The sequence below is a fragment of the Battus philenor genome, unplaced genomic scaffold (assembly GCF_028537555.1).
Source record: "Battus philenor isolate CCGP_79_NKW_IND1 unplaced genomic scaffold, ilBatPhil1.0.hap1 SCAF_4, whole genome shotgun sequence".
NCBI classification, from domain to species: domain Eukaryota; kingdom Metazoa; phylum Arthropoda; class Insecta; order Lepidoptera; family Papilionidae; genus Battus; species Battus philenor.
In genome coordinates, this window is record NW_027181704.1 from 15,701,438 (window position 1) to 15,717,589 (window position 16,152).

Sequence of the window (16,152 nt, forward strand, 5' to 3'; positions counted from 1 at the left end):
AAATATACGTCGCTCCCGTGGAAATGGCCCCTTAGACGATCGTTGTAATATCCTACAGCTAAAAGCGCTGAAATACGCCGCCGCAGCCGAGCGTAAAGCGAACTGGAAAATGCTAAGTGACATTACAATGGAAAATGCGTAGCTATACGGCGGAATGCTGCTACATTTTGACTGCCCCTGTTGGCAGTGGACGCTCCAACAAAGAGGGGAAATTTTATACGTACGCTTTTATCTTTATAGATTGAAAAGTACACTATTTAAATGATAAAACAAATCCAGTTAAACCTACAATATTTACACAGACTTATTACAGATTGTGATGATTTTTTTTCGTAGCCCTGTGAGGACTGAGACTTGTGATTGAAGGTTGCGGGTACGTTTCCCGGGATACAATCTTATATAATTCATATTTTGTGCATTAATTATATAGGCTTGCTCTTGCCTCTGCATACCGTAACACCACAATGCGATAGACAACCCGACCGCCAAGCGTGGCGATCACAGTATATCCCCATAGATATCCTTAGGGGAGGCGTATGTACGATGACGCTAAATGCCGTCTGCTCCATGCCACTTTAAACCCACGGAATCTGCAAATGCCACTTGGAAAGTAGTGACAGAGATCTAGGAAATATACGACAAACTTTTTCATATTATGTTTTGTGATGACTTTCTCATATATATACTTAATAGAGTATTAGAAACAATTTGTTTTAAGTTTCTTTATTGTACTCATAAGAAAATTTGTTATATTAATAATGGTTAAGGTAAATAAAGCATGATAATGCAATATTTTTATAAAACATTTTACCTTAGATAAAAGAAATGAAAAATCTACTTCACCCCTATTATCGAATGTTGTAATAATTTCAAAAAGCTCCTTACAAATTCATAAAAGGACCGCGAGCCATTGTTTACATCCGGATAATGCCGAAACGACGTGAATAACAAAATAATGTTTCTTAAACGCCGTTAGCTAGTAGAAAATATTCCTTCGGATCCTCCTCCCGGGACGCCATCTCATCGCCCATTGTCTTGTCCCTACAAAGAATATCTCGAACGTCAAGTGTCACAAAACTCGACGATAAAAAAAAATAATGCAAATTCACTTCGACTCTTCTGTGTATACGTGATCTTTATACAGGATGATTGGTATTTGTAATAGCTCATTTATCAGCAAATTCTAACTTTTTCACTTCATTACAATCGCTCTGTATAATGTATATTCTATATGTGTATTTATATATAATCTCCTACTATTTAGGTATAAGTTTGTAATATATTTTTTTTATTACCGCTACTTATATTATTTGGTCGCTTGCCAATTAATTATCTCTGCACTATTGGAAACGGAATCAGACGATTTAATAAAATGCCACACAAATTATTTGAAACGCATATTTAAATTGAATTGAAAAAGCTTCTTATTCAATCTCATTCAAATAACTAACATTTAAATTATATGAATCCTTACGTAGTGATGTCGCTTGATTATTTTGATTACATTTAGACTATATTTAATAAAGTGTTTATGTATAAATCTGCATTAAACTTTATTAAAACATAAGTTATTGTGGAGTTTCTATCTGTTTATTCTTCACAACTATAACACCATGCGAAGCAGAGTAGAGTCAGAAATATAATATTTTAAAAGAAATAAGTTGAAAATCACTAGGAGTTCTGTTAAAAGTCCCAAACTTGAAAAATTAATTTTATCTTTATTTACCTTAGACTGGTAGAAAATATCTAAAAGCAATAAGTTTGGCTTTACAAAATATGTAGGTAAGTATTTATATTTTATTTTCTCTATTGTAATGCGACGGGCCAAACAATTTTGTACACAAAGTCTGCGGGGACAGACAGTAAAAAATTAATTTTATTTTGTTGTAATTCGAATTTTGAAAGGGCTTTTTTATTACATGATATATTTCTAAAACTGTTAAATTTTTATGTGTATTGGTTTACAGCAAATGAGATATGGATTTACCCTTTTAAAGCTGTTACACCAACCCAATCGTCCTGCAGATAAGGATTTTCCTGTTAAATCGTTCCACTTCCGGTGTAACGACAACGTTCTTCGTTAAACGAAGGTAGTCATCAACGTTGAGTGTCTTTCTACGTTCGTTGGGACAATGTTAGCTAGCATCGAATGAGAATTTATATTGGTAATGTTTAAAGTTAAACTTACACTGCTAGTTTGCGAACACTTTTGAACTCTCATGATCTCATTTTCATCCAACACTACTATTTTATTTATTGATAAAAGAACACTTGAAGGAGATGCACATGATAGTCCAGCGGTAGAAGACAGACTTGTGATCTTATGTCACGGGTTCGATTAAAGGGACACATTCCGATATAATTCACTCAGTGCATTAATTATAGAAAATTGCCAATACTCATAAACAAGTTGAAAAAAGATGGGCAGTAGCGATCATCGCAGTATATTTCCCATATATATTTAAGTGAGACCTTTAACTTGCAATGGGCGTCTATGGGCGTCTATGAGCATCTATGGGTTGCAAAGACGACTAGGAATAAATGCATTAAAATGATACAGTTAACAAAATTTCTGATAGTACTGCTTACTTAATGTGTGATATTGATTATATTTATGACGTATAAAGGTAAATATGTAAGAAAAATGAAATAAATGGTTTGAAAAATCTTTGAATAGGTGAATGTCAAAAAAATCGTATCTCAAAAATATATTTTGCAATGATATGATGTAAATATGTGTTTAATATACCTTGAAAATGTAATATATTTTGTATTTTTAAAAATAAGTCAAAAGCTTCTCCCAGAGATATAGTATATAAAGAGTTATATATATATATATATATACTCGGTGAAACATGTGTTGAGTAATTCAGCGGTGGCGGTTGTGTAATTCGCATTGTTTGCCGCATACGCATTTATCAGCGGGCTGGCGAGCGGTGCACTTTGTTGCACGATTACCACTGCATGTGCGGAAGTGGCTAAATATTGGTCTTTTTCTTACTTAGTATATATACCATAATCACTTAGCAGGCCGATTAGCGCAGCAGTGGTAATCCTATATAATTAATGTATAAAGTATATGTATATACATATACTTTATACATTGTGTTGTATGTATAAAGTGTGAATTATGTCATATTAAACCCGCTACTTGCGATCACAAGTCTTAGCTCCCTACCACTGGGATACCACTATTCATAATTTAAATAGAATACCTCTTATCTAATATATAAAATTCTCGTGTCACGGTGTTCGAACTTGAACTCCTCCGAATCGGCTTGACCGATTTTTACCAAATTTTACATACGTATTCAGTATGTCTGAGAATCGGCTACTATCTATTTTCCATATCCCTAAGTGATAAGGGTGGTCCACCCCTAAATTTTACTTTTAATTTTTTAGACATTTTTTTTGGTTTTTATTTTATTATGATACAGCATACAAAAATACATACAAACCTAAATTTTCACCCTTCTACGATCAACCCTTATCTTACATTTGTTAATTAAAAACTTTAATTTTTTTTGCAAAACAACGTTTGCGGGATCAGCTAGTTTCTATATAAGATAAACTTAAGCATATTTTGTATATTTGAGGGAAAACGTGTAATATATAAAAAGTTCGCTTTCTAAACTTAATTTCTCTTTCAAAGGCGCTATACTTAGAAACTTTAAAAGAATACTAAGTTGTTCTATTTCATGTTGACGAGCATGCCGAGTTTTTGTTTCATAATCCGTAGTACTGTCTTGTTCTATCCTTTTAAGCGTTACAATGTTACAACAATTACATTTTAGTAAAAAAGTAATTATTAAAAATAATAACAAATATTCGTAAGATATCCGAACACTTGTTGAATCTAGTCTGCGGGGTGCCTAAACAAATATAATTCAGTATCCGCCGGTCATTTGAAAGCTATTAATCATTGAATGTTTGGAGTTGGCAAAAAATGATATCGGTATAATTTGGACATCTGTTAGATAGTAACGTAGTGTTTTGAAGACCACAATATGAGCATATATATAGAGAGGCGTGTTAGTAAATTTAGCATTGGGAAAAGAAGAAAGAAGAATGTAAATATGAAATTAATAACAAGAGAAGAACAGAAGAAAATGGTATAACACTTCTAATAGTCACGAAACTCGTCTAATACAGTAATACCCCGCTTTACGCGAGGGATACGTTCCAAAAAAATCGCGTTAACTGAAATTCGCGTATAACGAGGTTTATATTTAAACATAGTCAAAAATTATTACAAAAAAATACAAATCATTTTAATCAATCACTTTAATTCTAGGAACACTTTGTGCAACACATACTCTTATTTTTTACGGAAAAATAGATCTATTGTCTTTTGGGTAACGTTTTGTTTACGTTCTTGTAAAATACACTTAACACTGTTTTTAATTGTTTGACAGATGGTCAAGACACCATAGAGAAGTTGATGACTACATTATATTTATACGCACTCTTTCGCGTAATTCGAGGCATTTGGGCGCGAAATTTGCAATTCGCGTTATAGTGAAACCGCGTATAACGGGGTCGCGTAAGGCGAGGTATTACTGTACATCTTATTTTCAGCCGATGGACACCCACTGCAAGACATTGGTCTCTACTGATCTAATCCAGCGAATACCTTTGACTTTACCACCGCATTTACCTGATTTGGCTTCGTGCGACTTCCGGCTATTAAAGGAACTCAAAAGGCCAATGCTGCTATGCAGTTTTGACACGATGTAGGTGATAAAAACCGATTAGAACGTCTTGAAGGCTATAGCGTGAAAACACTATTTCGACTGTTTTTACGACTGGAAAAACTGTTGCGTTTTATCGTACGCGGATTACTTTGAAGACGATGAAATTAATATGGAAAAATCACACCATTTCTTTATCACAGTATTAAGTCTAATTTAGATAAAGTCTAGTCTTACTTTTTAGATTTAATTACTTCCGTCAAAGAACCTACCTACCTACCTACTAACTGGATAATAATACAAGACTTAGTTATTTCTGTATAATCCCGTTGCTGTCAAATATGTAACAACGGATTTAAAAAAAAAAACAAACTGAAAGGAAAGCAAACGGCGGATACTGCGCATTCAGCAATTCGGAAAATGTTAGAATAAAAAAATTCAGCTCTATCAGACTGAATGATTTTATTTAGAAAGACAATAAAGCACTTATCTTTTGTGTTTTTTTTTTCTCCTATACACGTCACAAGCGATCAGATTTAAAAAATCAATTCATTGAAAGTCGAGCTGAAAAATCGATTGTTTTATGTTGAATAAAAGCTTGAAAAACTTATGTGCATTTCTGTTGTATTCGTAAAAAAAACTAACGGGATTTATTTCAACTGATTTTATTTCATATGTTCTGAAATTTTTATATCGTTTTTCATTATGTTTTGTTAAAAGTCAAGAAGGTTCTAGAATTCGTAACCATTAGCAATATGATGAATTATTACTCCCACAGAAGCCATAAGCCTCACTCAAAGATATCTATAGGAGAATATACTATAATTGCCACACTTGGCTGGTAGGTTGGCAAAAGTAGTGTGGTATACGCAGAGGACGCTGTTATGGCAATCCCATATGATAAATGCACAAAGAATGAATCGTATAACATTGTATCCCGGGATTCGAACCTACAGTCTACGATAGTAAATCTCAGTCTACCACTGGACTACTGTCGCTGAATTATAAAGAAATAATAATATTTAATAATTATTTATAATAAAGTTGTCAACTGTTATACTGAAAATGGAATATACTAAATCGTTCACAATGTATTTGCGGGTGGTATGGGAATATTAAATATTCCACAACTAAACGCGTTATGAATTAATTTCCGCAGTACCTGAGAGATTTGACGGCTGAACGCCTCGACGAACTTTGTCCGTGTGTGTGTATTTGTCTTTTTGCTTCCGTTCTGAACACGCGGATTCGAATGTTCTCGTTTTTTAATACTATTTTTAGTGTAGAGTAAACTATATTTATTAATAAATTTATCGCAACGTACCCTTATCTTTATGGTTATTATTTGAATATATTAAGTGAATTTTAAAACTTACATTACGTACATATAATAGAGATATGACATTTGTTTCATTTACATTTATATCGCGCAACTTGCAATTGCGTTGGATTCCTCCAGTTTTTTTAAGGGCCTCCGTCTTTGAGAGCGTCCGAAAGATAGTTGTCTTTCTCTTTGCAATTACACATTGTTACAGTAAGAGTACAGTACACAACGAGAAGTCATTGGATACGGGTAGTGCAAGGATGTTCATGGCGATCTTTGGTTGAGGTTTATGCCTTGTAGTAGGTGTATAGGATTCTTAGAGTACCTACCTGTAAGATTCTTAGAGTACCTGTAGGATTCTTAAAGTACCTACCTGAAGAATTCTTAGAGAACCTACCTGTAGGATTCTTATAGTACCTGTAGGATTCTTAGAGTGCCTGTATAGGATTAAGTTCAAGGGACTCCTTCGTGCATCTGTTACTCAGCTGTGGGTCAGACCGTGGTGCACGCATTTACTTGTTGTCTTAAATATGGAGGGCTTAGAGTGATAGCGAAGTGGAAATGGGAGCAATGCTTGCGACATCATACCTTTCCTTTTGGAAGACGAGTAGAGTCGCCACATTTTCTTCCAGTTTTTGTTGCAGGTAATTAAACAAAAAAAAAACCTTGTAACAGGAAGTGTGTAAATGTAATGTGGGTGAATGTTGTATGACGAATTGTGAAGTATGAGAGAGGAAAGTGAAAGTAGGGTGGTGTAAGTCCCTGTTACGACAATAAGATGGAAGAAAGAGTGTTTAAAAAAAATATCGTACAATATTGACATTAACAAGTATAAATAGAACCTAGAGCAAGTTGAACCTGAAGTATAATAGATAAACGCATCAAACTAATTATTCCGCGAAAATTCAGAACTTGCGTTGCTTGCTCGCGACGGGTATTCCCCTGTAAACAGTTATAGCTAGTTCCGAAATTAGACGCGCCGGCATCCGTAACTGCGGCGCGCCTCAGACGAGCGACTCGCTTTGATAATCACCAACTCTCTATCAAGCGGGAGAACAACTCCTTGAACACAATTCGGTAAGCATCGCCTATTGGAACCAACTTGCGCGACTTGTCCCCCGCTTCCAGGCGTATACGCAAAGTTGTATATACTCTGTTCACGTAATAAATTACGACACAACTGAGATGAAAGCATACTACAGATTATTACAGTTAATTAGGTAAATAGTAATAAATTTATTATATATATACACCTATCTCCCGATTTACACGGTAGATACGTTCCTGAGAAAAACGTGTAAATCTTAAAACTTGCAGAAAATGCATAATTTTTCTATTTAACAGTTGTGTTTTATTTTAATATTTTTTGGTGTACACAGAAATAAAAATAAAATGCATTGTCAAGTTAAAATATTTAATATATTACGGAAACACTGTTTTTTTATAAAACCAAAGGTGTTTTATTATCCTTTATCACTGTCAGAAATTACTCTCAATCTTTTTTTCGGAATCGAAGTTCAAGTTCACAGATTAATAATTTATCAAAGGCTTTATATTTCTTTTGTTAAGGTTATTTTTTGGCAACATACTATTACTTTTTCTCTAATAAAAAAGGACGGTTGAAAACGAGCAATGAAACATATAAACTTTGGAATATACGTATATGCACAACTGGCCTCTTCTATAAGAAGAAAATGCAGGTTGTAAGCAAATTATAAGATGGATCAAATTATAACTTTACATTTAAAAATGCATAGATACACAAAAGAACTAAGGTCACCGATGTAGTTAGGAGAATTGCTTGTTAAAGTGATGGCCGTTGGGGAGGAAAGTCCCTAGATGAGAGCAGTGCAAGACTGGTCATTGTGTCAATCTTTGAAGGCGGCCATTTTGATTTTGTGATCGCGTATGATGGATTTGTTGGTCATGTAGTCAATTGTTCAATATCAACATTTTTTATTCATAGCAGAATAATAAGTGAGGTTACATAAACAAATGATTTAAAGTCAAAAATATTATCAACCATACATTTTCTTTTAACCAATCAGTTATCGTTTAAAAATAGTTTATAGGATACACGAACGCATGCGGTTGTCAGTTATTAAGCTGTATTTTTTTTTCGATTCAGCATTGACATAGGAATAGTTCGGTTGATTTATTTGACAAATAACTGAACGGCGAAAGGAACTAGACGTATTGTGTTAAACACGGACCGTTAAATATTTTATTTTTTTGGTTCTGTCAGAGATGTATGGTTTTTCGGTGAAACGGAAGAGAATATTGAATATATTAGAAAAATAGCTGAAGCGTTTTTTAAAGAATGACGTCAGATTTATCGACATCGCAAAGATAATTTCGCTGTTCAAGCAACAACTGTGTTGTCGGTTTTTGTTTATAGACTCAACAAGACTCGAACAACAAAACTTTCAACAATCAGTTGATCTCTCCATGCGATAATATTGCAATAGTGTTATCTGAAAAGATATAGAGATCCAGCTAGAAAGGGAGCAGCTAGGAATGGCAGCATCGCTTCCCTGATAGGGGTGCAGGATTTCGCCACAGATTTTTAGAATACTGCGAGATGGTCATAAAGAAAGTCCTAACTATTAAGAAAATCCAAGGTCGGGTAATAGTGATATTTATCTGAGATATAGTACTAAGAAAATCAATTTTTACAGTTGAAACAAACAAATGTAATAATAGAAATAAAAATATAAATAATTAAAAATAAATTAGCAATGTCGTGAGATATGTGGCGTAAATAGAAGTTATAGAGTGAAAGATGTTGTAAAGGAAGGAAGAAGTTATGTGAGATTATGTGAAGGATGGAAGAAAAAAAAAGAAAAAAATACTGAAAAAAATAGTTAGCCAAGTTCCTGTTGCAGACTGAGATATGGGAATGATAGGCCCTCAAAAATGGGGCCATATATATATATTGCAAATGTAAAAATACAAAAAATAAAAGAAGTTCTGTGATAAATAAAAATATAACTATAATAAAAATATATAGTGGCAGATAAACTGTGATATTTAAAAAAAAAGAGAGAAAAAAATGCCAAAGGAACGGAAGATATTATTAAAGATGATAAGAAAGAAAACGTATAAAAGACCTTGGGAAGAAAACTGCAAATAAAAGATATATCTGAAATTAATATATCCTGAGATTGTAACGCCCTTGCCTTAACACGCGGCAAGAGTGGACAAGAGGTCCCCAAAAATGGAAGCCATAAAAACAAATGCAATCGAGTAGAATAAGAACTATAAGGTTACTATATGGAGTAACAAAGGCCTTCGTAAATATATTATATTTAATACCAGGAGGTAGTGCCGTTTTTTTAAATATTGAATACTCACGTTCGTGGTCAGGCCGGTCGAAAGTGGACCTCAGCATGCCTGAAAAGATAGAAAAAATATTTTAAAATATAAAATAGAAAAAAAAATTACTACGAAATACCGAATGCCTAAAGTATATATATTCCAGCGCCATAAGTACAAACTCTTTTAACCACGATGAAAGTTGTAGGTTCAACTAAGTTGGACTTGTAGTGATTGAAATCTCGAGAAATATACTGCCCGCAATAATTATGCACAGGTTTTATCTTTATTAGAAGCAAGTCGATGATGTACCACATGGGTAATATATGTAATATATGTCGTTACTCTGCAGCGATTTACGAAGTTTTAGTGCAAATATTATCATAGATAAGTTGTGTATACATAAAAATAGTACTTTGTTACTTTCATGGTCGTCGCTTTAGCTCACAGACGCCCACTGCAAGCAGAGGTCTTTCCTAAATATATATATATATATATATATATATATATATATATATATATATAGAGGAGAAATAATGAAATCAAATTAAAAAAAAAATTTCACTATAAAAGTTTCATTCAAAATAAGAAGGGTAAGACGGGAGGCCCTAAAACGGGGCATTAAAAAACATTTTGTCACCATTTGTTCCTGTATTTCTTATTGTAAATGATTATTGGATTTTCTTTCCATTTTATTTCACAAAAAATGAGTGACAAGTCCAGGACACACATACACACATATATATATATATATATGTATATCTTAATTATATTATACCAATCTAATTAAACATAAAATTATCATATCAACTTGGCATAAGTTGCCAAGTGTCTTAGAAAAAAAGGATAAAAACTTAGTAAGCAGGCGAAATGTCCTTATAATGCCCTTTTAGGTCGTTTCTACTTCCAAGTACAAAGTCTGCAACAATAGAGAGTAATTAATAATTATTATCTATATAAATAACTCAGAATTTTGTAAACAAAATTTATTACAATTTCGTCATTATTATTTATTATTTCTGAAACAATTGATTTTTATATAGGGTGTTACATATCACGAATCACCCTATAGATATAGTATGACAAGGCTGTGACGTCACACTTGAATTGCGGGTTTCCTAACTGGCAGGTGTTAATTAAAGCTCAGACCGCCTTAATTATGCTCCCCTGGCGATCACACGAAGGCTCCGAAGCACAACCTCGACAACTGCCTTTAAATGATTCAAAACGTGACAAAGATAACCACAATAAATTTATTAGTTAATTTATTTCTTAATTGGGGGTCACCCTTTCATCATGGGTTTTTACTTAAAAAACTTTTCCTTCTTTTATACAGTTTGATATAGGATGAATTAATAATAAATGCCTAATTGATAAGCACTGTAGATTGTGTGATGTTTTTGAAATATACAATACGTAAGGAAAATAACTTCTGATAGCGCAAAGTCAGCAAGGATAGATAATAAACAATAATTAATTTTAATATTTATTTTCAAAACGCATTTTATGTATTAGATTATTTAAATCTGAAACCATAGATTTTTGGATATACACTTGTCTCTTTTAAGTCATATTGTATAAATAACACGATTTCAATTTGTAAATTTGTATGTTATAACTAAATCATTTTATTAGTAATACATTAAATAATTAACTTGAATAAATATGTTCCATATATTTCACATGAATTTAACATTCCGAAACATCGTGTGGAATGTATTTACACAATATTTTTAATTGACAATTTATTTACCATTTGAATAGTTTTAATATTAATTATTTTCATTTTATTATCCTTTGATAGGATCACAACATATTGACACAATATATTTGTTTACTTGTTTTATACAGGTTGATTGGTTATAGGAATAAAAGCTATAAAAGGTTGAATATGTATCTCTTTTGCTTTCGATTATTGTAGTGTGCATCCTGTCCAAAATCATAGTTTTAGAAATAATAAAAAACGTAATGATAATGTATTAAGAAAAAGCATTTTTAAAATTCAGATTTCCATATAAAAAAATTAGTTATTGTTTATTATCTGTATCTAGGTGGACCATATATTCGGTCAACCTTTGATAAGGGATACCGGAAAGTAATGTCGTTTCTGTCGACATATTTTACAGAAAAACCAATGGATTATTATCGCTCTATCATTGAAAGTTTGTATACTAGATGTCAAAAGGTTATTGATAACGAAAGTGAATATATTGTTGATAAGAAATGATTTTTTTTAAAATGTAGTCGTGTGAATTTAATTTAAGAAAGCGACATTACTTTCCGATCCCCCTGATGTTTAAAGTTGCGGGGAATCCCCGAATACGGGCAGGGAAAGACCGGTCATTGAGTCGATTTTTGGGAGGAGTTTTATGCCTTGCAGTGTCCGTCAGGTGTCATTTATATATGTCAAGACAAGATCACCAGAAGCTACAATCTCGAAATCGAATTACTAGAAGTTACTGTCACATTCCAATAGAGTATCAAATCGATGCCTTTATATAAGGTCTTTGACATGTAAACCAATCGCCCTGCATTATTGTACGAATCATGTGTTAACAAATTTGTCTTCATACAAATAAGTGAGGTGAACGAATGAATCGTTCCGTGAAATAATTCGGTACACTCGCATGCGGCGGTGCAAATAAAACCCCATATATGGTTCGGTTCGTACTTTGCTCACTTCGGTGTACGAGTGACAGCGCTAACGACCGCCTCGGTACAGTTCCAATCAAATTTCCAACGTCTCTCGACGCCGCCCGGCCGAGGTGCTAAACGGCCCACTCGTCCGGACAGACCGACCAATTTTCGTATATAAACTAAGGGTCACCGGGTCACGCGGTGCATTCGGAGACGAGTGTACCGAAGCGTTTGCGTTCCCACGTATTTTTCGCCTGAGTGTACTTTTGTATTTGTTCTATTTTATCCACTTCGAATTACGAATATTCATTTTAATTATGAAATTTAAATGACGTAAATGTTCACTATGTTTGCAGTTTATCCACTTTGAAAATTACTGCAAAAAAAGGTCTTTAACTTATAATTACCGCGTAATTTTTTTATCGATATTAAATCAGGAATGAGGATATTTATTTATATACGAGTTGAAGTAACAGTGGGCGGGCGGATAGGGTCAAGAAAAGATGACCACGAGGCTTTTGATTCTAAGAAAAAATTCCGGACCGGTGAGCGCAACTTAAGTAAGTAAGCAGGTTAAGTATGTAGGCCGCTTCCAATTAGTCCTACGGAAGGGTGTGCATCTGTTTAGTAGAGACCGTCTTACAGCTAAAATGATAATGTTATTTTAGTTTGACCTGTGTGAGTGAACAGCGACAATTATAAGGAAAAGAAAAAATCAAATTAAACTTAATTTCCCGTGTTTCCACTCTATTGTGGAAGGACAGGGAAAATATTTTTTTATTAATATTTTATTTTCATGCTTATCTTTTATTCTCCTCAATATCTTTCACTCGTCTTTATGTTATTCGACACATTCTCAATTCTATCTAATTATTGAAACAGATATATAATATGAAACAGTTAACATCTCAAAATAATAAACTATAAATGTCGGATAATTGTTTTTATTAATTTTATTTAATATGTTGACTTCTAAAAGAAGTTTGAAAAGGTTTAAATAAATAATAATTGAGAAGAATCTACTGGTTGGCAAATTCGATTTCCAAAAAAAGTCAGAGTCGACTATTTTTTATTATCTAAAAAAATAAACACTATCACAATATGTCTTCACTGAATGAGCCTAGCTTGTCAGGGTCTCATTATAACATACATAAATATATATATATATATTAAGGATACACTTTTTTGTAAAACATATTAAATGTATTTTTATAAGAGTATGTTCTACTTATATTAATATATAATATATTTCTATTTAAATATTTGTATAACCAAAATAACTCTTTTGTAACATTTGGCCACCATTTACTAATTATTTCGGCGCCACCCTTGGTTGAGTGATAGAGAATGCCTAAAGACATTAAGTCAGCCTTTACAAAAAATGGTAAGTAAATAAATAATCTTAAATGGAATTAAATGCTTTAAAAGTCTCCTGAACATATTTTTTTTATTTCACTTATAAAGTAAATAACTTTTTTATATGACCAAGAAGCTCTTTGCAAAGGTCAACGTCTAGACTTGTAATTTCAACTTTATATTACCTTAATTTACGATCGAATTTACTGCAACACGCCCAGAGATAAAGGTGTTATGAAATGCCATATTTAATTGCCGGGAGCAACTCAGACAAATATGTAAGTTTTATTGTAGTATAAGTTTATTTAAAGGAGCCGCAGTTTATGTAACACTTACATTCTTTAAACTTGTTTAAACTCTAATGAAAGTAATATAATATTTTTTATTTAATGGAATCAGGCGTTACCTTGCGGAAGTCCATCCTGAACAAGAAAAGGACCAATATTTAGCCACTTCCGCACATGCAGTGGTAGTCGTGCAACAAAGTGTCCCGCCCGCCAGCACGCTGATAAATGCGCATGTGGCAAACAATACGAATTACACAACTAACCCTTCACGGGGCATCTTCAGGAGTTATGTTACACCGATTAGCGCCAAACTAGCGCTCTGTGTTTTCAGCGAGCTGGCGTGACTCTGTGTTTGGACTTTGTTGCACGAATACCCGTGCATGTGCGGAAGTGGCTAAATATTGGTCCTTTTCTTACATAATATATTTTGATAACAAAACCGCTGGAGGATTTCTTTTAAAATAGTGACCACGAGCAATAGCAGCCTAGTGGTTAGAACTGAGATTTGCAGTCGTTGGTCGAAGGTTCGATAATTCACATTATGTTTATTAAATAAATTGGATTACCACTGCATACAGACAAGTTTCCAGAACATGCGTCATTGACGTTCCATAATACCTGGCCACGTTTGCCAACCCGCCTGCTAAGCGTGGTGATTATTGTATATCTCTCCATAGATATCTCCAGCGTCTCACTGCAACTCGGACACTCCGTACAGGACACCGGGTTGCATACAAAAGAACCAAGCGCTACTCATCACTCCACAACACTCGCGAACAGCGTGGACGAACCGAGGAATGGATCGGGATCCCTTTTTGGCTAGCCTGTGATCCACGCTGTCGTCCCAAACCATACACAACACTATCACAAACAAAACACAGCTCTACATTGGTAGAGCGCTTTGGTACGTGTAAACGTCTATGCAATTGGGGCGCCCAACTAGCTTCTTTAGTTTTTAAGTTCACGGACCCTTCCGCTTCGTGAAGTTACCTCCAATGAAGCTGTAAAAGCCTTCAGGCTTACAGCAACTACATAAGCAGAGAATAAGTCTGGCGTCTATAGACTGTAACGATGACGACGTGAGGATATATATTTCAGTTTGCTTACAAAATGCGTTTCAATGAATGTTACCGAAAGTGGTTTTTTAATGAGCCCTCTCCGCGCTTCTTGATCTCCGTCGCGTTTCCCACAAAAAACAATCACATAATTGTAATGAAAATCCCTAATTGGCGTGTTTTTTCTGTCAGCGAAAAACCTTGTAATTCCTTTGTACGGCGGATGAGCACGCGAATTTAATAATGATATAATATAATTTGTCGGAGCGAAGGGATTTCTTTGCAGGCGGCAATAATATTTTAAAGTGTTTAATTAGCTTTTATTATTGCGTTATAGCAGTAAATATAGCACGCTTTCTGAAACGCGAATTTACGGATAAGAATTTTGTGTTTTTTTTTTTGTTATTATAACAAGCAGCAGTCTAGTTACGTAGAATATTAATAGGTAAACTAAAAACTAGGTCAACGTATATATCTGCATTTCTTAACCTAACTTCTGTGAACACCTGGGGCAGCAAAACTGCCCAAGCAAGTATCCACAGCAAATATATATATATATATATATATATATATATATATATATATATATATATATATGAAAGTGGATAATAAGATAAACGAAAATTAAAATGATCGGATACTAAAGTGAAACAAAAAGCTATAAAATATTTGTATGAGTTTCGTCGTCATCGGTTTAGACCAGTGATTCCCAATGTGGTCTATATTAACCCCTAGGGGTCTATGACAACCTGCAAGGGTTTTGCGAAAAAAAATAATTGGGGGTCCATGAAATGAAAATGGGGGTCCACGATATTGGGTCTCAACACATACACTTTCTTATAATACTACACATCATACTATCTTATAATATCAAAATATTTACATTATTTATAAAAGTACCTATGAAGTAAAAAATTATGTTTATTTAATGTTACGTATATTTTATATAACGGATACAAAAATTTATTTTGAGTAGTTTTAATTTAAATTCAATTAATATATGTATAAATAAACATGTGTTTTTACTTTAAGTTTTCAACACTAAACTTCACTACAGTTAGAAATTTACAGGAGATCAATATCAGGTAAGTAGGGGGTCTACCTAACACGGAAAAACATGGCAAGGGGTCACGCCACGCTTAGCAGGCGGGTTCGCGATCGCAATGGGGTATTACAGTGCGTGGAGGACGCTGATATTCATCCTCTGGAATCTTGTTTGTGAGCAGTGAGTGACAATCGTATCGAACCAGCGACTTATGATCGCAAGTCTCAGTCCTAACCACTGAGTTACCATCGCTTACTTTTTTATCTGTATTATTGTAATTTCTTATAATTTTTATATATTTAGATATATTCTGATAAAAAATATCAGTTTTTTATATTATCGTATTACGAGTATTGCTGATACATATTTAAAAATATTTCTTCTATCGTTAATAGTCGTTGATTGTATCTATCGATTGATTGATATATATATATATCGTTAT

The 16,152-nt window shown here is 33.5% G+C and overlaps 1 protein-coding gene across 1 annotated transcript in view; it reads right to left on the reverse strand.

Moving 5' to 3' along the window:
- Ten-m (teneurin transmembrane protein Ten-m) overlaps nt 1-16,152 on the reverse strand; it is a 391,498-nt gene that overhangs the window by 109,636 nt on the left and 265,710 nt on the right. The window contains exon 4 of the mRNA XM_068772043.1: nt 9,370-9,408. Within this exon, the coding sequence (XP_068628144.1) occupies nt 9,370-9,408 (39 nt within the window). The remainder of the gene's footprint in view (nt 1-9,369; nt 9,409-16,152) is intronic.